A 27575-nucleotide genomic window follows, 5' to 3' on the forward strand; every position below is an offset into this window, starting at 1 on the left:
TTCCATGCTCCGAGGCGAATTAAGGGAAACACCCTGTATATATAGATACTACAGGCTTTACCAATCGTGTGAAGCCTAATATCAATCGAAGAGGTTAGCCTTTGAAAATCGAGCTCCTAGTCCTGTTTTAAACATTTTTTCTCTCATTCTTCTCCCCTCCCCTCTCTTCTTCTACACAAGATACTGGCTATTTTATTGTTATTATACTTTATACAACAGAGAAACTATCCAGTAGCGTTACACGAAATTGAATTTTCTGCCATATAATCGATATTGATGAATAGAAATCGTTGAACGTCGATTGGTGTTTCGTTATTTAAAATTCAGCTCGATTCAAGAGAACACGAATCCTACCGAGAGATCATTCATAACATGCTGTGTATAAAACAGTTACAGTCTAAAGCTTTTTATTCCGTTCATTTGTTAATTTTGACGAGGCTTTTTAAAAAGTTTATTTTTACTCATACCCTTATTCGAAACCTCTCTTCGTCCCGATTGGCGAACCATTATTGTGAAATATGATTTCTAACAGATAAATCTTCAAGAGATAAAAATATGACTATAACACCAGACAGGATTTTAACCTGCTTGTCGAAATGATTATTTTCCAAGATTTAATAAGTGGGGTAAATGGAGATAGCCAAATGGATTGTTAAGGACAAAAGTTTGCACTTGGCAAAAAGCTGAAAGATATTAAATTTGACATAGGTACGTATTAGGTAGAGAGGAATGGCTACGCGGATACGTAAACAGACATTTCCTCGGGGGCATATTCTCTTAACAGTTCTCTTAACTTGATATCTCGAAGGTCCCGGATGATCCTCTCCGAGAGATAGGCGGCTTAAGTGATGGAGTAGCAGTGGCTCCAGGGGTCAGTACCATCAAGTATGCTTTACGACGGCTGCTGCGAATAGGGATAGTGTAGCTCAGCTTCATCTTCAACAGGCATCTATCATTATACCATATCCTTCACAATAATTGTCCTCACATGCCTACCTTAATGAATCGAGCACGTAGCATATACATTTCTTATAAACTATTTTATTCCACTTTATTCCTCGTACGATTCTGCAAATTAAGCGATTGGCATGATAATATAGAGCAATGTCATACGAGGCATAATTAATTCATCTCCTTTTAGATGATCCATAGTATCTTACATTTTTATATTTCGCTGTAGCGTGGAAAGGATGATTTTATTTTTCACAGTGTATATATTATATTATATTGGATGGTTTATAGATTTTATAACGAGATATAAACATTAACATTGCCAAAACATAATTAGCTTATTACAATTTTAAATTTGTTAGCTGAACATGTTACCTCAGGGACCAATACCATCAAGTCTATCTACTTTACGATGTCTGCTCCGAATAGGGATAGTCTAGTTCAGCTTCAACTTCAACAGATATCTATCGTTATATCAAATCCTTCGCAATAATCGTCCTCGTATACTTGCCTTAACAAATCGACACGTTATCACACTCCTCCTTTAAATTCTTTCGTTCCACACTTTTCCTCGAGTAACTGAAGAGATTTGCTCTAAAATTTGTTAAATTAAAAATTATGTGATTTTAAGATTTTATATTTCTGTACTAAACTAGTCAACAAATTTGATGATATTTTATACAGTCGTCTCTTTCTTTACAATATCCTGTATGGTCTAAATGTGGAACGTATATAAATATTGAAATAAAATAAAATATTATAGTCATATGCATTATAGATAAGACGTTTAGGATCTAACCTTTTCAATTATACAAAGCGATTGGCATGATAATGCACAGCAATATAATACACCGTACCGTATATCAGACAGCTTATAGATCTCAAGAAACGTCTACTCTACGTTTCGCTCATCGCTTATTTTTACTACTTGCCCGAGACTCTACGGTGTCTTCTGATTTTATAACAAAGTACTATCATTATTCTCGCCGAAGTATAATTATGGCTACTGTGCGAGTAGGGATAGTCTAATTTAGCTTCGTCTTCAGCAGACATTTCAACTATTATAACATAACCTCCAATAATCGTTCCCATGTGTGCCCTTTAACTCTTTTTTATTCCCCTCTACTCCTTATGCAATTATACAAAGCAATTGGCATGATAAAGTAGAGCGATATAGTGTATATTATATTATCAAATAGCTTATAGATTTAATAACGAGATACAATCATTACTCTTGCTAAAGTATAATTAGCTTGTTACAATTCGAAATTTGTCAACCGAGCATAATTCAGGGAATCACAACGAATTAGTGAGTTTTCCTTTCATCGGGAAATCTGTCAATATTGGTCGACCTCGTTTACCATTTCTAGCCCAATATTATCGTTCGTTAATTATCGATATTATTAATTCAATCTATCGCATTACACGAGCATTAATTGGATCGCTTTTCCGATTACTTATCTCGAAATGGTTTCCCAGCAATTTACTGCGATTTCTGGTATCTTTATAAAGCATTTTTTTTTCATGATTAAAATAACCACTCTTTTTCACACTTTCACTGTCCTTGCTAATTAATGTGCACAAATTTTCTTCTTTTTCTCCCCCCTCCTACCCTCGTTCCTAAGCCATTTTCCCCATATAAAATATCTCTTGCACAAGTTTCACTCCTCTGGATAAGAGCCACCTATCGTATATCCAATTATACTCAGTTTTCATAAGTAAGAGCTTAGATGCCATTACTTTCATCGCCAATGAACGCCTCGGCAACTTTAAACTCGATGTCTCCCAAATTATTCAAATTCATATATACAATACGTTATTCGACTTTTATGTTTTTCTTTTTTTTTCTTTTACTCATATTATGATGCTAATGTGGGATTAGGCTGATGAGAAAATTTTCACAAAATTTCTTCTTCAACGCTGCACGCACGCAGTACGTTGATAAAAGCACGTGCGCCGTGTTGAGATTTAGCATGCGGTTCGCAAAGTGTATGCTGCGCGTACCAAATGCAGATGAAGCCGTTGGAACAGCCAGTTTCGTCCATCTCGACACGTCTCTATAGGACGATTTATTTAATCAACTGGCTCGAATATGGTTACCGAAAATAGTTTTCATCAGCATTCGTCCTACCAAGGTATCGATAATAATAAATCCACGCAAGAGAAGTCCAGTTAAAACCTGTCGCAATTCAAGTTGATATCTCTCCATAAAGGAATTATTCTCTGACAATTTTTCTCCGGTCATAAAATTTTATCATTCTGATATTATTCTTCATTAATGGTTGATGAGATTTTGTGCAATATTGACGTGTGACGTGAGGAGCAAAAAAAGTATACCATGCCAAGAATGGAATCATTATACGGGGGTATGGATTTTTGGTATGCACGGATTTTCTATTCCTTAAAAACTGACGATCGAGGTGGTTTCGCGTCAATAGGGTATTTCTATTTATAATCTTTTCAGTAAAATCGATCAAAGTCTGGGTACGTTCATTAACTATTAAAAATTGATCAGTATTGTAGATAAATGCAGGGTTCTTAACAATTCGTGAGAAGACTTTTATTAAAAAAAAAACAAGTATAAATAAAAATATTAGCAGAAATAATATCTTAACAAAGAATATAAAATTATTAAACCAATTAATTTACAAAACTACACGATAAGAATTAAAGTAATTAGTTTACAAAATTATCTACAATTTTTTGCTCAAATCTAGAATTTTATTAATCTAGAATTATCGTATGAATTTTTTTGCACTATTCACGTAACGTGGTAGAGGAGGGCAAAAAAGGATATAGGTACAAAACCAAATAATGCAACTACAGTGGTTTTGCATGCTCATTAGCTGGCAAGAATCTGTCGGTATGGAGAATGAAGAAGAAAGAGAGGAACGACGCAGCAGATTTGGCGCCAATGTGAATCACCATGACAGCGATAAGAGGAGATAAAAAATGTGCAAGTTTTATGTTACGATCGGTCGTACATATACAGAGGGAGCTTAGCGATTTACGAACAATGCGATCCTAATGAGTCGTAGCCATTCCGCGTTCTCGCAAATTGTCAACAAATAGATTTGGCCGACGCGGAGGGGTCGCGCGGTGGTGGCATGCCGCGTCGGGTCGAGTTAGGTCGGGTCAGGTCGGATTTTAATGAACGTCATGCGAGCCTCGGAGTGTACGTATTATGGCCGTGCATTATACGACACGTTTCCTTCCACCAGCAGAAAACTTGGTGATGCGCGATTGTTAAAAACGGAAACCAGCTTTCCCATACACCGTTCTCCGAATAACGATGACGCCTCGCTCGCGACTCGCTTCGCTCCTTCTAATGGAAGCAGCTTTACAATACCCGCCAATTCTCACCCTGATTTCTTTCATCAGTTGCGTCACGGAGATGCAGACTTATATAGTTTTTTATTTATGGAACGACCTCGATGAGCCGCTCGTAGTACTTGCTACTGAAATTCTGCCTACGTGAAAATAATTGTTGAGCTATATATTATTAAGAAATGATTTTCTTGGTATGATGGAGGGTGTTCATGACTCGATTTTCTGGGTGATTATTTTGAAAAAAAGATTATTGGAAAGAAAGATTTATGGCTTACAAGGGAGCGTTGGATGGTACCATTGCATGGTTGGAGCTTGTGATTTTATTTGAAGATCACCTTAATTTTGTTGAAGAAAACATATCTATATATTTTTTTAAAGTCTTGTGACTTTCCTCAAGAACTTCCCAAAACACGAAATGAACGTTTCATGAAATCATATGTTCGTATATGGAGTTTTGGAAAGCTCTTCAGATAAGCTACAAGAATATGTAAAAATATACAGGGCATTCAACTAAAAAATGTCAAAGTGTGACCTTCAAATAAAATCACAAGACTAAATTTACATACTTTTTCCATCCAAAAAAATCAGCCAATACTCTTCTTCGTGTAAAATGATACACTACTGCTGCTGCACAGTCACCTATGAAAATAGTATCTTTCTGCTTAAAAAGAAGGATTATTTTACACGATTGGTTGTATAACCGTTTAGTATAATACGAAACGATTGGACTCAGTTTGAATCTTCATTGTTCGATCGTGAAACGCATTTTTCATTCGTCGACAATGAATTTTTATATTCGTTTCGTGTGGCTGGTCACGTTGCAATTTAGCAGCTGGCTGGTCATTCGGTAACAGTCAGCATTGTGTGTGGGAGACAAAGCAGCACTGGCAACGCTTGGCCATCGCGAGTTACGCTTGCTCGAACGTATGGCCATCGGCCAATAAGCTTCGTGTTAATCATACCACACGCAGCACCTGCAGCTAATTCACGTGTACGTATTAATGGAGGGGGGGGGGGGGGGAGTGGTCGGTTGGTAGCTGTTCGTCCCTTCTCCACCCAGCATAATCGTAATTACATTAGGGACCAATTGACACCTATGACACGCTTAGATGTTTTAGCCTCCCCCCCCCCCTCCCTCCTCCCTTACTCAGACTAAACCTCAAAATCAGATCCAGTCTGGATTCCATTCGAACAATACTGCGACGCTTCCGACTAAAATCACCATCGCACGCGTACGGTGTTTACGAATTAGCGCGATTTCACAAATCATTTCTAAAAATCATTCAACTTTTTTTGGAGTAAAATTTGCAATTCGTGTTATTTTAAGAGCTTTGTACGATTTACCGATGTTCCATAAATCGATCACCTTGGCACGCGAACGATTTTCGCGAATTATTTCTAAAAATCATTTTTTTTTTGTTGAGTAATATCGCTGTACAACCGGTATTATAATAAGGAGTTTAGAACAATCCTCCGAATGTTTGACGACTCACCCTTGCACATGTACGATTGTCACGAATGGCTGTGATTTCACAAATATTTTCAGAAAATCGTAGAATCTTTTTGCAGTAAAATCTGTGGGTTGTGTGTCGATATAAAGAGTTTTGGACGATGCACCGAGAATTTGATGAGCGAAGAGACTATACGGCTGATTTTAATTGGGTCATAGATTATTGGGCTGATTTGGACGTATTGATTTCGTTGTACAGCGAGAGCTCGCGGCGGCAACGCAATGGATCGCACGGCGTCTATATAGAGTCTGATGCAAATAACGTTAGGCGCCTCGCATTCCATCGCAATAGGTCGGATAACATTGTGTGTGTTATGCGAAACGTATATAGGCATTTGCTTTAATGCTCTCCCCCTCCTTCCTCCTAACTCTATATATCCCAACCGTGTTGCTTCACAAAGAGCACGGGAATGAACGTCCAGTTCGGTATGGACTATAGAGTCGAGTGTAAGTATCATAATAAACCTCAACATTTTTTGTAAAATTACAACTTCCATCATGGGGACAATTTTGTAACTCACTGTTGCTATAAATTTACATTAAATTGCAAAAGAACGCCTTAATAGTTGCTACCCTACAAAACTATTTTTATGAAAAAAAAACTTATGACGATCAGAATTTTTAAATTCCATCTTAAGCCTAAATCTGTATTTTTAGGAAGCACATTAAAAAATAAGTTGGGAGTTAAACCGGAGTTAAAATTGTACAAACGTGAATAAAACTTATAACTTAGACTCTCATGAGTTAAATTTAACCATATATATATATAGGACTAAGAGGTCTAAAACTGGATGTTTTTTGGAGTTATAGGCTAGATAGCTGAAACTTGACGATTTGGCCTCTTTCTCGGTTCTCGAGTCAATCGGAATCTGTCCATGTTGATTCGACCGGATCCGAAGAGTCTTGCCTGGTCCACTGCAGACGCTTACGAGCTCCATCGGCGAATAATCGAATTTTCCAGCTGGATAATAGCCATAGCCCAAACCCAAGAGTTGCCTCGGAGAAAAAATGTTGGAACTCTTGGATTTTTTGGCCCACTTGGAGGCAGTATAACTCGCTTATCTCTTTTTCACGGTATGACGGATGGCGCGAGCCAGTTCCGAGTCAAAGAGGATTACGCTCGTTTTGAAAGCATCGTAAACACTGGAATGGAAAGACCGGGAGAAATGTTGAATAAACACGCTTATTCAATATAGTACTATATATATTTATACTTCTTTCTCTAGTTTGTCTCTCGTGCATTATAAAAGCTCATCGTTTTACGCATCCCCGAGGAATATAAAATGTTTCGATTATATATATATATCACGATTATACGTGGCTTATTCAATACTCGCTCGTTAAAAGATTTCTCGGTCGAGCTTTGGGATTATACCCACGTAAAACTGAACGATCCTCTCGATTAGAGGTTATACCGAGTTTATTTATACAGAGTTTTCATGGCAAGCGACGAGGTCCCTGCGTTTCCCGTTAAAGGAAGTTTTTCAGGAGACGATTTTAGTAGGGTGAGTTTGAAAGGGCCCAATGAAAAGGAGGAATGGGCGCGAGTGCTGAATGGAGGGGCAATCGATATGATTGAGAGATTTGTGGAAATGAAAAAGAGACGGAAAAGGACGCCGCTCGACTTTATCGCGACACGGGGGTCAACTCGACAAGGTACGTCGAGAAAGAGAGAGAGAGAGAGAGAGAGAGAGAGAGGAAGATGAAGACAGGGTTGTTCGTTGACCCGAGCAGTCCCGATTACCACTTGGACATTTCCCGATCGAGCGAGAATATCCAACTGCTAATTAGCCACTCCTCCATCATCAGATATCTTCTTGTCCATTCACTCTCCTTCTCTCTTCAGCTTTCTCCCCCCCACCACTCAAAATGACGTAAGACCGTTTCTTCCATCGAGTGTACTCGTCTAAAATTGGTTTTAATTAAATTTCAACGATAAGTTCTTTTTTTTCACCCTCTCAATCGTCCCGTGGATCTTTCGACTGACTGACTCTTGCTGATTTCAGATACAGCTGTATTTGTCAGTGTATCGATTTTCCCAAAGAGTTCTTTCACGAGGAACTTGAATCTTTATGAAAGCAACGCTTTTGAGACTTATGTTTACCTCATTGAATTATTGCACATTGGTCTTTCCTCCTCTCCTGCTTATATCTGCACGCTTTTATTAAACGACAAGATCTCGAGGAATCTCTTCCTATAATAATACTATTAAAAACTTTTAACGGCCAATGCATCGATATTTCTGTTCAATCGCTTCGAGGATAAATCCAACTTGTTTGTCCTCAGCGTATATTTCGAGCATTTCGACTGATTGTTATCCTGATAATAATCCAAGCGTAAAGGATATCTAGCTAAGAACTGGGGAATGTGCTTGGTTGCTCATCGATACAACGGCTTTTAAAGTGGCAATGTGTAATTGTATACGTATACATATATATGCAAAGAGTTTATCAAGAATGATCAAAGTTATCGATGACGCTTATAAATCATATAGGCATGTGTATATACTACTTCGTAGTCTTCGTTCAGTGCTTTAATTAATTGCAGTAAATTTATTATATTTTTAGTACCTAATACATGTACACTTATCCAAACTGAAATGGGGTTTTCAAGGGAATACGAGTATCATACTGCATTATTATAAATCGTAAACTTTAATGACATAATAAAAGTGTCGTATCGCTCCTCATCATTGTCAGTAGCATTTTGAAATGGTTTTAACTCAAATTCAATCGTGATAATCGTGTATAAGTCAGACTGCTGAGTCGTCTTAATGTTTTATAATGAACCAATCGATTCGATACGAGTCTATATACATACATTTTCTTCATTGCTAATTCAAACATCAAAAATAGTGATAATAATAAGATGTTTGGATACTTTGATTACCTCGATAAATTTAACTTATTTAAAAGTCCAACGAAATATTCAAGAGAGCACACATGGATTCCTTTGCTGCTTCATTCTCAAACGTAGAAACTCGAATAACATAATAAAATCGTCGCATCGCTGTTGAACATTGTCAGTGGCTGTTTGAAATCGGTTTAACTTGAATTGAATCGTGGCAGCAATGTATAAGCCCGACTGCTGTATCGCCTTGGCGAATTTTAACGAACCAATTGATTCGATAAATTGGTAATTTGATTTTCATGTGATTGCGAGCATAAACCTAGAAACGAGTAATTACCTTACGGCAATGTTTAGCCGGATTTTCGAGTTGGCTTGCGATCATTAGGATCAGATATCGTCAGGCAGTAATTTGCAGCTTTTGACTAATTAGGTCGCCCCGGCCCAGGATGGGAGTTTGAAATGCATTAACACCGACCTTTAACCCTATCATCAGCAAATCTCTCTCCCGCTTGATCCCGAGATTTATCAATTTATCGCGCAGACGGATTCATTATTTTACATTGTTCCGAGGTTTTATCGCCGTTGCGTGGAGCGCTGAGATTTATGAAACCGAACGAAATGGAGAACGCTAAAAGTCAATAAACCACGGATCCGTCAATCACTAAACCGCATTAGGGATTTAACTCGTGGTCGGAGTTTTCACCGGGCGCGAAGAAAATTCACCCACCAACTACGCTACGCCCGCATCAACCTATCGTTTACCCGACACGGCTACATCAAACCGATCCAGGCCTCTCTCTTTCTTTTTTTATCCCAAACGATTTTTCATCCTCGTTGCCCGGAAAATCTCGCGGAGCTCTCGTCGATTCGAAAACAGATGTATATAGTGTGTCCGAAATAAAATTTTTATACGATCATTCAAATGTCTCTGATTTTCTTCAAGGTTAACCAAAATTTTGAAGAAAGTACATTTTAAATGTAAGGGGATGTAAACTTTATGTTAGTACTTTTTTTTTATTTTAATGGAACTGAAAATTTTGGGGCGCAAATTTCATTTGGAACACACTGTATAGTATTGTATACAGGCCCGGGCGTCTGATTTCATCACTCCGGTCAAATATCTAGAGGGATAAACAAAATTCGAACAAATGTTTAAGATAAAAGTTATATGATTTCGAGGGGGATGTAAGAAGCTAACATTGGTTTCACCTTTGAAAGCGTGTTGAGAAAAAATGAATATAAAATTTTTCAACGAAAAACTTAGTTTTTTGTTACGTATTCCTGTAGATTATTTCGAGAGCTCTCTCGAAGATCCTCTTAACATTTTTTCATTTCATCCAGTCGATTATGAGATGCTTCTATTTGAAATTGTATGTATACAAGCCAGTTTGGTTAAATTAGTGTGCGTAAACGCTCTACGCCTGTACGTACACATTCAAATGGAAATATCTTATAAACGACTGGATAAAATAAAAAAAATGATAAGAAGGAATTCGAAAGCTCTTAAGATAAGCTACAAGAATATGTAATAAAAAAATTGATGGTTCCATTTAAAAACCTTAAGGTGACCTTCATATTTTCTTCAGCACGCTTTCCACAAGTAAAGTCAATGATACCATCTTACGTCCCCTCAAAATCCGGTAACTTTTATCTTGAATATTTTTCTGTAGTTTGTTTACTTGTTCGGATAATCGGCTGGTACGATTAAAACGTTACACCTTTTATGTATACACAATAAAAATATAGGGATTTTGTTAAAAACCTGAAAGCGACCTTCGTGTGTCTTTCAATTAACCTCCCAAGGTTAAATCGACATCAATGCGAAAGATTGTTAAGATGATTATATAAAAATGCAAATTCATTAGCGCTTCTCTAAAATATTTATTTCTCGAAATATTCATGTGATACGGATGACCTGGAACACCCTTTATACGGTATCTCGGTTGGGAATATTTTCCAGGGAAGAAGAAGAAAAATAAGTAGCGCGGACCGTATAAGAATCGAGAAAGGGGTGTCGGCGGAGGAGACAACTTTTTGTAAGTAAAAAAAAAAGAAAGAAAAATAAGAAAAAAGGTATGAGAAAAGTAGAGTCGCGACTTTAAAGGCAGCGTAAGATGGCAATTCGTCGGTGAGGGCTCTTTGGGGGTGGGGAGGGGCTGAAAAAAAAATGCAGCGTATTGGCAGCGGAGTTGGAAACGGTGTAGAGACGAGACTTGATTATTACGAGAGTGTGCAGCAGCAGCTTGCTGCACAGTGAGGGCTCTCACTTACCGCGGAACCGTGATAACAACTACCTTGCAGTTTCTGCTTCTCTCTCTCTCTCTCTCTCTCTCTCTCTCTCTCTCTGCCCCCTCATCTCTCCTCTATTTCAGTTCCGTTTCCCCTCCAATTCCTTCTCTACGTCCACGTTTCTTTCTCCTACTTCCACCCCAGCTCCCCTTCTCACTATACTATATACCTAACCATTGCACACTATATTCAATACCTGCGACTTTCCACCCCCCGCCCCCCTTTTTCACCACCATACACATAACCATTGCACACTATATGCAATATCTACGAATTTGCACCCTTCCCCTCCTCCTCATCCCCCTTTTTCACCACTACCCAACCACTGCACCCTGTGCCATACCTGTGACTTTGCACCCCTCCCCTCTTCTCCTTCTTCTTCTACTCTCCCTGATCCTCCTTTTCGCCCCTTGTCACCCCTGCTACTGTAAAATTATTCGCTCGACGGAGCACACCCGTGAATCTCGAAGAGACAATTTGACAAACTTTATATATAAAATTGGAATGAGAATATCATCCACCACGAGCGACCATCGCAAACTTTAGCATTCCCTGCAACAATCCCGCATTTGTCTCGCGCTTGTCCAACCTGGGACTGCGAAATAATGAATAGCAATGAGAGCTCGAATACCGTGTGCCATAAAAAAGAAAAAAAAAAACAAAAAAAAGATAGAGAAAAATTGACTTGTAAATAGTGTTCGATGCGCTAGCCAGTGGATTCGCTCGCTCAACTTTCTTCGAAAACTGCGCGGCCTGCCCTTGTTTTTCTCGCATTACGCGAGTCGTTTATTAAAATTTCACAATGGAATAAAAGTCCATTTTTTACAACCTTAATATTCATGATAGCTTCTTCAAAGGAAAATTTATATCTGGCGAATGCTATCGTTAAGAAATTTTTTGTAAAAACTAACTTATGTAGAGAGCGAGGCACTTAAGACACCCCAGAGTTAGAATATAAAAATTTATTTACCTTCGTGTGTAAATATAAGAATTATGATTTTTTTTACTAGACCTCTCGGAATGCAAATATAAAGAAGTTTCCAAAAGGTCCTATAAAAAAAATTGATATCTATTATGGTTACGAAGATAAACGTTCTCTTACCTCTAATATGCTCTGGACGTCCAAGGAACTTCACCCTGTGTACTACTTTTGTATAGAATTACTCGACTATCTGTATTCCCAGACAAAAATTTGTCTCATTTGGCATGTCCCTCAGTTAGATTTAATTTCTCGTAAAATTGGTACTTATTTACCACTTTTAAATAAAAAAACTCGTACATCGATATTACCTTCAATGAAAATGTTTTTCGCTTAAAGTCACTCAGTCAGATTTATAATCTAATTAACCCAGCCACAGTTGTTTGCCAAAAAAGACGAGCTCGTTGCCCTTTTCGTTGCGAGAAAACAAGGAAACCGTAAAAAAAAAAATAGTTTAGTCCGATACTAAATCTTTTATCATCCGAATAATGCAACAAGATAAATGCCGAAGAGAACCGTATTCCATTCATACTATACGCTTCGAAAAAAATCCATTATCCGTTCCACATAGCGCAAATTCTAAATACTCTCAACGTTTAATTCGAACTATTTAATATTTACAAGAGAAATGCATCATGCAAACTCCCTTATCGGAGTAAGATTACAGGATGTAGATAGTTTTTATGAGAGAAAAATGCTGTAATTCCAGCGTAAAAGTGGAATTTGGCGAATCGCCTAAATTATTTGCTAAAAACTTGGCAAATTTTCTAGAATAATGAAATTTTTCAGCAGTAGCAGTAGCGAGTTGCTGCGGTTGGCGTTTAAAAGTAATAAAGTAGCAGGGAGGCTTTATAATTGATAGTGTGCATTAAGCAATTAAGTTAGTGGGCTATTTAGCATTTGCATAGCTTCCGTGTGAAGGAATTCCGGGAAAACCGGGCAAATGCGCAAAGTGGCCTGTAGCAGATGGTGGAGTACTTATTCACCGGTTTAATTAAATGCACTTCTTTCATGTTCGACGGGGCTCCTCGCTTGTCTATGGCCTCTCGGAAACTGCAACTTTCTCTCCTGATGCTACCTATATCCTCTATCCACTGTTTTCCTTCATTTATTTCACTTTTTCCTTTTTATTTCTCCTCTATTCTCAACTCTCCTTCTCCTTTTTACCCTATGAATTTTTTAAACACCACCTCTTATCCACATCCCTGCTCTGCCAACACCGTGGATATAATTCCTTTAAACATTTGGTAAATTTAAATTTTCACGAATGGCTTTCGTAAACTCTCTTTGCTCTTTCTTGTTTACAAATCGTGCACAAGTGCGTCGCAAGAAATATATTTCAGCTAGGATTTTAGCTCGGCTCTCGCGTAATGAACGCTCGTTTTTTCTCGCCCCAGCTTTCGGTAACGTCGTCTCTGAATTAAAGATGCAGATGGCTCGGCTTGTCTTAAAAATGTCTTTAAACCTTCTAGAGGTAAATGTGACATTTTCGTTTGCTGCCTTGGAAATTTTGTTAATAAATTTTCAAACGTTACACTGTGGAAATAATGTATAACGACATTGTGTTTAATCGGAGGAAATGTAGAAAATTATAGTAGAAGAGCTCGAATGGTATAACCATGCAGTATCAAGTATATGTAAGGTCAATCTATATAAAGGGTGTTTCGCTTAATTAGCCCTATGGAGCGTAGGACGTGAAAATTCATTCATCTTCTTAAATATAAAAGATAAAAATGAAGAAACAAACATGGTTTATTCAATGCATTATTCTTGTTTATAATAAAATCTGAGATATTAATTTGAGAGATAAAATGAATATTTCTTTCATAACAATATAGTTATATTTACTTTGTATAATTGGATGTTACACGTAATTTGTTTAATGTATTAAATATGAATTCTTTCAAATATTTCTTCTATTTTATCGACTCGTTTTTATTCAAACTAAGCACATACGTCAATGGTACCATTCGCAACGAAATTTATTTCAATCGAATATTTTTTTCTACGACCTTTCTAAAAGTACTTTCTATTCAGATCCAAATAGGTTCTGTGCAAAAAATCTATATCTTTCATAGATACGAAGATAAATGAATTTTTACATTCACGTTTTGGGGTAAATTAAGTGAAACACCCTGTACAGGAAAAGGACGAGAAATCACTGTGAAGCCATTGTTGTTTCCTAAAGAGACGAAAAGACGAGCAAATTAGAGAAGTGGGTCAAACTCGGCATTGGCCAAGTGTACTATATAGTATATACACACATATATATACTATAGCGACGTTTTAGCTTGGTGCCAATCGATAGGAAGAAAATGTCAAAAAGGCGGTGAGCTTGTGACACTTGAATGGCGTTTGCAGCTGTCATTACGTTCTCGACCTGATAATCCAGCGTAGCCACGATAATTCGCACCGAGACTCGAGAGTCTTTCATCACAAAAGACCCGAAGAAAACGCAGCTTAGCGTCCAATCGATATCTAATCAACGCTGCAATTGACACTATATTTAGCCGCGTCTCTAATTCCCACGCTACACAGTACAGAATTCTCGTCAACTGTCAATCCGGGGAATCGTGACTCAATATCGAAATGCTACAATATATAGCACTGTAAAAACGGTTTTTTTTTTTAATCGACACACAGCAATTTACTTTACTTTATTTGACTCTGTAATACTTCAGTAAGTTTAAACGTTGATTAACACCGACGTATTAAGTTTAATGTTAAAAATATATATTTGTCGTTTAATTAATAAATGCAGTAAAATAAAATTTAATTTTCTTAAAGTTGAAATCTTTAAAATTACGATATATATATTTTTGTTCGAGTACTGTCGCTTTCGCATGGAACTCGGAAATGTCGTACACTAAGGTTTTACGGAAGATTCAACGAGGACTCGGACAGGTGCTCGCGTGACATTAGCTGTGCGTAGAACACGATATGGTTTGGTCAGGTATATAAGAAGAGAAGCCAAAGTAATCGCAACCACAAAAGATATATAGACTTCTCAGTTTCTTGTCTTCGGCTCGACTGCTCCCCTTCTTCCTCTTCTTCTTCTTCTTCTTCTTCGGCTTCGGCCTCGACTGTTCATCCGGATGATAATGTGGTAGTGTACGCGACGCACCACCTGCTTAGGTTCCCCAGTCGAGGTATCTCGTCCGGTTACTATAGCATAAAACGCTCGAGCGTGGTGGCGTACGCTAAAGTGCAAAAAACCTGGGAGGAAAACCCGATCAAAAAGAGATTACAAGGAAGCGAGTGAAATTAAAAAGCGTAAAAACGCTCAAGTCCATGCAGCAGCAATGACTGATGAGCCTAATGCACTTTACGAGATTTTCATTGCTCGAATAAAGTTACGAATTTATACGCTCAATTCGAATTCAATTAGGGAGCCATGCCGAGTTAAAGTTACAATTAGCCATGGCGTAAGTGGACGACGTTAAATTTAGATGGAATCTCGCGTATGTATGTGTATACCGTGGCTGATGGTATATCGATTGTAAAATGCGCTGGTCTGGCCTCGGGACAGGGCAGATATGGGCCATTGCTGTATATACACGTATATCTATATATGTATAGGTGTATTATTTAATTTCCAAGAAGAATCGCACTGTTTTACGAGTAGATTTTTCAAATCTCATTTGTACACAGAGCAGATGTATAGTGTACGTGGGTTTTTTTGTTTTTCGTCGAGTGGATCGTATGGTAATTCCACTGTAACCCCAATTAAAACTTGTGTCTTCGAGAAAAATCTGCTGAAAAAATGCTACGAATCAAAAGGATGCTTTTTCTTTGGATTCTGATGATTTGCTATATCATCCTTACGAGCAAGTGCACTTTCCAGTTGCACTCAACCAGAGATATATACACACACCGAGCGCTGTACCTTAACTACTCGACGATGTCAAGTGTTGACGACACGAAATAAAATTTTCCTTTGACTCTTCACGATGTTCCTCTCTAACAATGGTAGGCTAACGTGTATATACTTGTACTCGAGTCAGATATCGAGCTATACGTCGTATTCTGCAACGAATAATAGTCAAACACTATTCATTGGTACAGTGTATCTTGATATGTCTATATAATGTGTTAAAAAAATCGATTGGTGCTTTATAATTCATTGTAAAATATTTTATTTTATACTTACCTTGGAGAGGCACTATCGTGATTCTTGATCAGATTTTGCAGACATACGCCGTTTTTTATAACGAATTACAGTAAAAGACTATTTGTTAGTGTGATGTATGAATACATTGTAAATTTAAATATTTCTATATAATTGGAATAAAAATCACTGGGTATTTTATTTTTCTCTAAAATAATTGATATACTTTCCTGAAGCGAATACAAACGACTCTCTTTAACATATATAATACTACTATATACGTAAAAAAGTCTAATTATAGAAAGTGCACCATCCACCTCCTCCGATTATGATGAAAGGAACGAAGATAAAACAAATTTAAATCGCTTCGTCATTACAGTCTCATTCACAAAGCACATGTTTTAATTCCTAATTGCCTCTGAACGGAGCTATACTGCTTTATAAGAGTATAGGAGTAAGAGTAAGAAAATTCTACTTACCAGTACTAATATCATAAGCCATGCGACTCCATAATGAAAAGCAGCAAACTTCGTGCTCCTCGTTACGTTATGTATGTATAGTATCTAATCCCTATCGTCGACGTTGATAGTATTTATCGTTGCTTTGGGACTTGTGTTATTAACGATATATATATATATATATATATATATATGTTTATATAATTATAATTATGGTTTCTCATTTTTTTGTGTAACAGCAGCATTCTTATCATTAATTTTGGATAATTCATTCATGGCTTCTCAAAGAACTGATGGTAAAAAATGCATTATGAGTGGTTTGGAGTATATATAAGCGAGGGGTGATAAGGGCCAAGAGAAAATCTTAAATCGCTGGATCATTAGCGCAATCTTTGTGGTAGGAGTCCGTTAGGAGGGAAAAGGAAAACATACTAAGAGAGAGCGAGAGAGAGAGAGAGAGAGAGAGAGAGAGAGAGAGAGAGAGAGAGAGTAGAGAGGCCGTTGAAGTTGTTGGGGTTCGCGGCTCGGAATTGCGTGACTCTCGGGAGGTAACTGACCGTGGAAGATCTCACAAATGAATAATGAGCCCGCTTAAGGTATTCGCAAGATTAACTCGGGACTTGGCGACTAATCGATATTCATAGAGAGCGCTAAATTGATATTACAGGATGCAGCTATATATGGTTAAATATATGTACACTGCATCGAATCTGCAAATATTTTCTTTTAAATATTCTGGATATAATAATAATAGTACCGTGACGAAACCTTTTCTTTTCGAGCCATATGGCGAAGTTACTGAGTTGGCATATTTGCACCTTTTTTATTGTGCTGTAAGTTCAGCGTGTAAAGCTTGTTTATAAACTCGTATCTGAATAATCGGAATAAAATGCTTTACGCGAACGATGAAAAAGATCAAGTGTATACTTATTTCTTTGATATGACACAATAAGACTATACGCGATTATAACGGGTGGCTTGTTTAATTGTGACTAGTTCTATATAAATTTAAATGGTATTTATAATAATTATAAGGAACAATTTTTGTTCACATTTTTTAAAAATTAATGCTTTAGGAAGATGTTAAGATTGATTAAAACTTATCAAACTCGAGATTTCTTATTGGTAGAGCAATTCGACCATTTTCTTCCATTGGTCGGACTTTGCCATGATACTGCTCGGACCAATCTGAAGCCTGGAATTAAGTAATATTTAAGGGAAGTCTGGGCAAAGCGAGTCATTGATTTTATACAGTTATGTAAACAAATAGTTTCAATATTTTTATTTGGTTATATTAAGTCCAATGTGTGCGAGTACAGATTAGTTGCATTTCGTTGGGAAAGATAGATTATATATAAATGTTTGAGAAATTAAATAATTTTGGCGACATTGATAAAAATTTCGAAGACAAATTTATCTTCATCATTCGAAAGCTTTTGTAGTTATTTCTTTATTCTTGACTAGTTATACAAGTCGAGGATTCTATTTTTATGATGTTTGCCAGGAACTAAATTTAACTTAGTAACCTCGTTCAATAATATATATTAATAAGAAATATGTTTTCTTATAATAATTCATACTGTCCTGATTTATACAATTTTTTATAATTAAGAGCTGGCCACCTAATATAAAAAAATATATGGAACCTGTAAAAATTTTCTTTCCTAATCACATAGAATGCAGTTCAGAGTGGGAATATTTGCATCTTTCCTTTTTTATCGTCTTACAAGCCTAACACACGTGAGATTTGTTCACAAACTCGTATCCCAATAATTCAAAGAAAATGTTTTACGTGGACGATGAAAAAAATGCAGTATACTTAGTTTTCAGAATGAAAAAGTGTCATTAGGGCCTATTCCAGTCTCTCTATCATTATTCCATGCTATAGCCCTCTTTTTTCACTGTAAGTATAAGAAAGCTATACACCACGGTATAACGCTATGCTAATGCCGCTCTAGAAGAAGTTTTCCTTACAACAGATATAAAACAAAGTTTGCGAATTTGAAGATGAGTAAAGCAGAGAGCTGGTGCAAAACGGTTTACCGATATGTACTACTACCACTTTTGTACACCACACTACTACTATTTTTACTACCCCTACACTTTTACTAATAGTATTACGCGAGAAGGAGCGTGATGCCTAAGTTTATATTGTTTATCTCGCATATACACCATTATTCTCTTTTGATATGAATTTACAATTCTTTTAAACGAAAACTGCACATTATTAATCACTCGTTAACCCAGAAACCTAAATGTGTAATCTGCACTGTTTTCAGCAATAAAACTAAATGAAAGAAAGAAAGAAGGAAAAAGAAAGAATTTTCTCTGCGTGGATTTTCACTGACGTTTAAAAATATAAATACTCTTCTCATTTATTTCATTAATTATATACTCTCGCTGTATTTTTAATTCTTATTTCACGTTTGCTCTAAAAAATATGCAGCCAAGATGTACCGCGCGGTGTTTGCTAAAGAGCATCGATCAAAAAGTCGCCTCGGCTTACCATCTACGTATTATTTATTGTTTATAAAAAATATTCGTCGAATAAAATCCCACGCAATTTGGCCACAGCAAAAATGGCGTGTAACTGGACCAAACCGCGTGTACAAAAACGTGTTAACGAATAATATTTGTTGGTGCATGCAGCCTGTTCGATAAAGGATGATTTATCCGGGCAAATGTCAGACTCGTTTCGCTAATAAACCTTTGGATAAGGAAGGTTTTTACGCTAGCCTCGTGAGACGAATTGGAAGGATAATTGAGTTGAAGGTATTGGATGAGACAACTCGTAGTGTTCTCGAGAGCAAGTTTCGTGGAAAAGATTTGACTTGATATGAAAATCGTTGAGAGTAGCATATCGGGCTCTAAGGGCTAGAAGAACAGCCAGAGGATATAAAGGATTGTACGAATGCTCGAGGATAACTTATTGTACGTAATATCCAGTCTACACGCGCACTTTCGCGATGTACGAAGCATCGGCTCAAACGCGTATATCCACTTAAATCCGTTCCGCAAGATTTCATCGGACTTGATTCTTACATAGCAAAATTTCCAGCTTCTCCGCAGGAATGTTTCTTCCAACATTTTCCAGTCCAATCCAACGCGACATGAGTTCAACCTGTCCACTTCTGCTAAATTGTATTTCAGCTTTCAAAATTGTAATTGATCGCTGCGGAAAATTCTGAGAATATTAGTTATTATATACAGGGTGTAACGAGTTGAAATTACTTAATAGGATTTTTTAATTGATTTTAAATTTAATGTGTTGATAATAGTACACATATACGAGGTGTAGTAGTGGTATGTGGTACAAATTTAATGGTTCGTCCATAACATTACTGTGAACTTGTTTTTTGTTAACAAATTTTTAATCTCCCCTTTTATTCCAGATTCGTGGAAGACAATTTTTCTAATAATTAAAGAAATGATTGTATGTTCTATAAACTAATAAGTGAAAGTGAATCTAATAATTTTTTTATGTTTTCTAATAGGTCGAGTAAATAAGTTCAGTTTTTTAGAGCCAGATTAGAATTTTAGGATTCATAAATCTTTAAATTTTGGTCACATATACTGTTGTTACACCTGGTATTTAATAGTAAATGCAAGACTTACTTGTGGCTATCTTATTTGCACATTCTATACACTAATTATACGAACGACGGGACGAGGCACCAAGGTTGTGCTGCAAGTTTGCGATAACTCGCGAAAAACAAAATGTTATGTTGTAAATATTACACAAACATACATACCCTAATACATCCGGCAAAAAGCCCACATTTCTATATATAGATATATGCCTATAGGTACACAATAGTAATATTATTTATAAACATTAAAATCCATTCCGTAAGATTTCCAGCGAATAGATTTTGATATTTGGACGAATGAATTTCGACCAAGCTTGTTTCAATACTAGCATTTCTATTTGCTCGTTTTCATGCACGGCGTAAGCGGATTACTTTGTTTATCTAAAATATAAACGCATCCACCATTTTGAGGTTTATTGCCTGTTACCAGCAATTCATCTCCCCTCTTGCATAGGTTTAGAAATTTAGTATCGTATACTTTGCTAGATCGCTTCAGCCAAAATATATTTATCGTAGCATTCGATCGATGGAGCCAATGAGACCAATAAAACCTTGACAGTCATCGGACGATGTGCGCGTGTTTCCGAATACACTATATATACATGTGTATACACATATATTTAGCCAAGGGGCTAGATCAATTTCCTTCTACGAGCGAAGCGAAGCTTTCGATTATTGTTGTACGTCAACGGAGAACGGATGAGCAGGCATCATAGTTGTTTTTCGATGAAAAACAATTTTTCGCAAAGCTTTATGAATACAATTCGTTCTAATACCATGCAACTACTACCTGTTACATCGTAAGCGGATTAAAAGTATATGGCGGAAGCAGACGATTAAACAAGTCCAATCGTCTGTGCCGAGATAAAGAGCTTAACGGTTGTTCAATGCGACAAAAATTACAGTCCTAATGACATATTTATATTTTGATTAATTTAGCCTATATATGCTCAACAATTTCATCAAATCGCACACGTGTTTATATGTATTAGTTTTTAATTTCTTCATACGTTTATCGTTTATGTCGAAGTGTACTTCAATGTAGAATGAAATATTCTTGATAATCCACATCATTACTATATCATCAGTCAGCAACTATTGACACTGTGTGATGCAACGAAAGGTTGCATGGAGGAAAAATAATCTGTTGAAGAATTATGATGAATAGATAAGGGTACAAATTGGCAGGAAACTTTTATAAGATTAAATCATCAGTATTGACATCAGGTGTTGCCAGATCAAACTATATATAATTGTAAAGAAAAGAAGGATAATGATCTGCAACAAATCTTGAAGGACTAAGTATGTCCATAAGCAAATCTTGTTCATTAAGCATAAACTTGCTTTTCACTTCTTGACACATGACTCTATACCGAGTCCCCTGAGAAGAAACCCAATTATGAACGATATCTTGAAAGGCAACGTGGCCTTAAGCAAACAAAACGTTTGGCTACATGCTGGAACCGAGGCAGGGGTGTTGAGGTCGCGAGCGTTGCATGAAAGTGTAAACCTAGATAACAAAGTGTGTACTGACACGAAATGCAATCTGTTATATACGAGCATCAGAAAATGGCTCTTCGTTAATATATCCTGATGGCCATAAAGCAGCAGCCTGGCGACTCTATAGTGATACCCCGATATACTCAGACATATCGTAATTTCTCCATTATTCTCCTCAGCCAAAATCCTGTGAAAGCCAGAAAACTACTATTCCATATACCACTAGAAATATCTTTGCATGAAATTATTAGATTACTCAAACGCAAATTTAAATCTATCCATCTTGCCTGTTTTATTAACAAGATAAATTTGTGCAAACACTGCTATTGGATAATTGGCCAATCAAAAGGTCGTTGATTGGTTATTATCCTATGCTGTTCCTATTGTTATATCTACGAGTTGCTTCTTAATCGAAAATTATTCGCGAGCAACGAAATCTCATAGATAAGGATTTATGGAAAGAAAAGCAATTTCGATGGAATGGAATAAAGAAAATGGGGAAATAAATAAGAGTAAGAGGAAATCAAGACGTATATATATATATAAATATATATAAGTTTGAATTTTTCAGATTGAAAGGAAGAAAAAGAGGATTCTTCTGTGAAAGGTACCTACACTATCGGAGGATAGCAAGCTGAAATAGCCATCCTCGTTTTTGTTCGCGACACGCGACCTTCGATCAATCTTTATCCTAGGAAGATGCAGGCTATTCAATAATTTTTCCAAGAGTTTAGATTCTTCTCTGGGTGTCCCGAAATAGAGACGCGAGGAGCTCGTATAGTCGACAGGCGTTTAGGTGCCATTACTCTGTTGTACGTAGCCTCTATACTATAGTGTATGTGTGTACGTATCAGCATAAAGCAGAAAATATTTCACGAGTGGTGTGTGGGAGAATAAAGGAGCCGAGGTTCTGCCGACGCATATTTGCTATCCTATACGTGGCGTATAAGGACCGTGAGATACTGTCGGCATAAATCAAGATTTAAGCATCCAAGTGCTTTCGCGGAACTAAGCGATCTTATTGAAATTCTTATTATTCCTCCAAGGCGCAATTGTCCCGACACCCTTGATCTCTATCTACCGCAACTCTGCGAGTATATTCCTTTTATCAAACAAGCACGCGAATCCCTCTTAAATTGGACAATTTTCCACCTCATCCCTCTCTCCCATCATCGCTCTTCCAATTTATCTTCCAAACTCTAATTTGCTAAAACTTATATACCATATACGACTGATATAAAATTAAATTTTTTCAACTTCTCTCTCCGTCTCTTTCTCATCTTATCAACGCTAATGAGAACAATATTTCCTTTCTAACGAGATTGTGAAGCCGTGTAGTCTCCACAAAAGAGTGAATATCGTACGTCGTTAAGTTGCCGAGTTTCTTATGACCACAAAAGTTAGTCCTCATTCGCCGTAGCTGTCGCTTATCAGGCAGACAAAGCACGTCTGTGCATAGGTAGAGGAATTCTTGCTCTCAGATGGACCAAGCAATCGTACGAATTTGCTAATGAAATTTCTTGCATGGCTGTGCAAACTCGTGTAAGCATTAATTACTTGGCTTAATATTATTAGCAGCTTTCTAATTCCGATTATATATATAGCTGAATATAATCGAGTCCTAGGATCATGGGTCTCTATATATATATACCATTCGTTGTGGGATCCTTTCTATCCTAGTAATTTCATCTAATTAATCATGCGACCCCCTGGGGTCTTAATGAGTAGTTACCTTTTAGAGTTTGGTAACGCATGTATATATATTCTCTCATCTCGAAAACCTTGCAGCTATAGCAGATGTATAACCGGAACTAGCGAAACACAAGCGTCTTTCGCGCACACACACACACACACACACACACACACACACACACACAACCCCAACTCCACAACTGTCAAACTTTAGACTTGTTCCAGTAGCAAGATACGGAAAGAATTAGCAAAAATTCTAGTTTCCCGGGGGGAAAACGTAATTGGACTCGACAAACGGTTGATTATCTCTCGTCTGTGCAACTGGTATTGCCAGGATGATTACGCGGCTCGAGAGAGAGAGAGTGAGGAGGGGGGGAGGGGGGGGGGGAGAAAAAATGAAAGAAACAAAAGCACTTACATGGTATACGAGTGGTTTTATCGTTTCGCTCGTCCCAGTCACACCATCCGTCATTCCCCGGACGAGGACGTAGTTTTAACGGGAAATGCTCGCGAGGCAAACACTGTCCATTTCGAGACAGTCGATTCATCAAAGTGCGCGCAGCAGCAAGATGGAATTATGACCTTCTGTTACGCTCTCGTCAACGAAACGACCCAAAACGTGCTTCCGCGAATCCCGAACCACCACCTCCTAGTCCTCCCTTATTTATTAGGCCTATCCGCAAACACGTGCAGTCGCTCGCTTTTAACCGTGACCCTTACTTAGCCATGATTAATTTTCGACCAGCGCAATTCCGGATATGCGCCCCCATTATTTCCGCTTGCCCATCTCCCGCTTTTGTAGACCGTTCGATATACTATATATGTGTATGGAGTATCCGTCCTATTCACTAATTCTTCCATTAGCGATATTTCACGGATGAATGTGTCTCTTGGATAGAGGGGTAGAAATAGAGGGTGAAGGGGTGCGAACAATTGATAACAAGAGTGTGCTCTGATAACAAACGTCACGATTCTTCATTGCAGATCCCAATTTTAAGGAGCCCATAGCCAACGTTACTGCGTCCGTGGGAAGGGAGGCCATCTTGTCTTGCGTCGTTCAGGACCTAGGCCAATATAAGGTAATTATTCAATTCCATTAATGGTACCTTATTCTTCCTTTCTTCTCCATCGCTCTTTCTCGATATCTCAGCCATGGAACCACGTGCCACTCTGTGAATTGTTTGAAGAGCTTTTTTACACCACTGAGTTATGACCAAAAATTCATTATTTCTGTACTACTCGTAATGTTAATTATTTAATTTACTACTCGTTATAATCGATGCGTTCCAGACGTGTTTTTATCGTTCAGTTTTTTTAACGTCCTTGGAATAGGTGCGTGAATAATTTTAGATCCTCATTGAGAAAGGTATCAATATATACCAGGTAACTTAAGGGTAATTCTATAATTTTTGGTAGTTTGAATATTTGAAGACATTAGTGGAAGCAGAAAATAATTAATTTTTTTTTAAATTAATTTAATGTATATTTTGTGAGCTATATATTCATAGATTAACCCTTACATTATATAGGGGGATGAGAAAACCCCAACGTTAATTTGATGTTTACCATATATATACACAGAATTTTTCTGTATTTAAATTTTTACTTACTCCAATCCAGAGTAAAATTAGGGAAAGTATATCTGGTCCGAATATGATTTAGTTAAACATTTCGTATCACGATTTAACTTAACTAAACATATTTAGTTTAGATATGTTTTACTTAGGCATTCTGTATTATATGATTTGTCGGATTTGGGCCAAATACATTTTATAGGATTCTTATTTAAATTACTATCGGGTAATACAGAACAACTAGTATATGTGTATGAAAAGTAGTGTGTGGAACAAAGGGTGAAATTTACCTTTCATCAGAGACAAAAAATTTAATGGTAAACATTTATGTGTGTATAGTTAAAAGTGTTCAAATGTAAATATAGAAACTATCGGATTTTCTGAACTATTCTGTTCATTGGTTTGCTAAATAAAGAGAGAAAGAGAGAGATTTGAAGAAATAGCTTCCTGGCTCTCTAAACGGGAGCAACTCGTCAAACGGACGAATTACGATTAATGAGTCTGTGAACCTCGTTTCAGTTAAGTACTTCTTTTTACCCTGTCCAGTAATTTCTTAATTAATTAACTAACTGATTTAGTCCTCGAGGACAAGAATCCTCCAAGTGCTGCAGGTTATTCCTCCAGCTTTCTCACCGCTACGTTAAGGGGGTCAATGGGTTACGTCATTCTCAAGATATGATTTATCATCCTCTGCGTACATCCTATACATACACTTGTTTATAATTACAATATTTAATCAAGCTTGAGAATACATATCGATATACTTCAAACGATTTTCTTATTCATTTTTAATACTGAAAATAATTAATTTATTCCCTAGCTATATATCATTAATTTCGATCCACCTGTGAAGCTATACATTATTTATTTATAGAATGTGTCGCGTTTATAATAGGACTCGAACCAGTAGCGATGGGTTTTCGGCTTAAATTCCCATTCACGGATCGTCGCTGCACTTTGCGGCCGCCAGCGTGAATCCACGTGCCAATGTAAAGAAAACGCTTTGCTCGTGACTGAAATAAATATCAGTTGAGAGAAGCCATTTTTATCCATGACACAGAATCTAGATTCTAGATGGATATCAACTGCATTATTTGTACCTCCTAAATCGCTAAAAGAATTCTAATGCTAACCAGATATAATCCTTTATATTACAATTAATTAATTAACTGTAGGCTCGTCTTATATTTTTCTATTATCAGTTTCAGGTCAAACTATACCTTCGATTAATTTACCCAGTGAAATAAAATTTTTACATGTCTGTAACGACTATACACGTCTACTTCCATCTATGCTCTGAGACATTTTAATTAGTGGATTTTATATATAGGATATACGATTTAAGGGTGGATTACTGGAAGCCTTAAGTAGAAGGGCCAATTTTGAAAAGAAAAGTTTTAAACAATTTTTTAATATTGTTAATATTTTTCTATATAATAATATGTTTTGGACTAACAATCTATTGAAATTGTTATGTAGCTTGGTAAATATTAATAATATGAAAAGCATTTAGAGGATTTTTGTAGATATGGTATTAATTATAAAAAAAATTTAATAAGTTTTTTTCATATAGTTAATTAAACTTTTAGTCTAAACACATTACTATGTAACTTGGAAAATATTAACAATATTAAAAAATTGTACGACAGTTCCTCTCAGAATTAACCTTTCCCTTTAGGGCTTCCGACTTGGCACTCTTAAATCGGTCGAACAGTCTTTATATACAATTGTTATTTATTTAACCCATCTCTAGACTTGAGTTTTTCTTTTTCTTGTTAATTATTTACTTACAAAATTACAAAGTTATTCGATCGTCAATCAAACAATTTTTTTTACAATATTTTCCCATCTACTTCAGCTCTATTACTTGTATTTTGTAATTTCGTAATGCACATGAATTGGGGTAATTAAACACTGCATTTGGTCCGTATGGCATGTTTTCGGAGTGTAGGTTAATTACATTAAGTGAGTGACTTTTTGTTACATTGTACATAGTCATACGAGAAATTTATGTTCCATTTAGCCCGCGATGTAGTTTAACATTCGATAAACTAAGGTTCCTTTTGTATACATGCATACAGTGTGTTCAAACTAAAATTTGCACCCCTAAAAGTTCCAGCTATATCCAATTAAAAAAAAACATAAGACAAGTTAATTTTAATCAAAAGATGAACCAAATATTATCTAGATTTTATAATAATCAAACTAACCTATTCCTGCATATTTCTCTAAACTTGAACCAATTTAGAAATTTTTGTGGTGTAGATTTTAATAATAATGTATACAGTATACCATATATCTATGAAAGTTTATATATAAAAATTTCAAAGAATTATTATATCTCTCTTAATTTTTTTTTCTTACATGAACAACCACTAATCCACTAAGTAGATCTGAGATGTAGCAGTCTCAGAATCGTTTCTTTTTTAAGCGTTTGGTCTGGGGGCGAGGAAAGAGAGAACACGGATATCCCTATATCTACGGATTATGGGAGGGGGTGGTTCGGTAAGTGGAAGAGGGGAGAGGGAAGGGGGATGTGCTTTTTCTTGGCAAATGTTATTGAAAAGTATTCATCCGTGTGGTCGGCATGAAATTCAAATGAAACAGCCGGCTGTTGCGCAGCCGAGCGTCTATACTCCATTCGAGTATTTGAGATCACGTCGCGCTTTACTACCAGCGGCTCTTCTATATAGTTATATACCCTCTTTCAAAGCCCCTCGTCCTTGTTGTTTGCCTGCGTTTCC

At 36.7% G+C, this 27575-nt stretch overlaps 1 protein-coding gene across 1 annotated transcript in view; it reads left to right on the forward strand.

Annotated features, from left to right (window-relative positions):
- The window catches only part of LOC136781129 (opioid-binding protein/cell adhesion molecule homolog), a 128359-nt gene that overhangs the window by 57751 nt on the left and 43033 nt on the right, over nucleotides 1-27575 (forward strand). The window contains exon 2 of the mRNA XM_066739866.1: nucleotides 24242-24336. Within this exon, the coding sequence (XP_066595963.1) occupies nucleotides 24242-24336 (95 nt within the window). The remainder of the gene's footprint in view (nucleotides 1-24241; nucleotides 24337-27575) is intronic.

This window comes from Prorops nasuta, unplaced genomic scaffold (genome assembly GCF_024137725.1).
Source record: "Prorops nasuta isolate Cenicafe-Biocafe unplaced genomic scaffold, Cenicafe_Pnas_1.2 PNAS00021, whole genome shotgun sequence".
Classification (NCBI taxonomy): domain Eukaryota; kingdom Metazoa; phylum Arthropoda; class Insecta; order Hymenoptera; family Bethylidae; genus Prorops; species Prorops nasuta.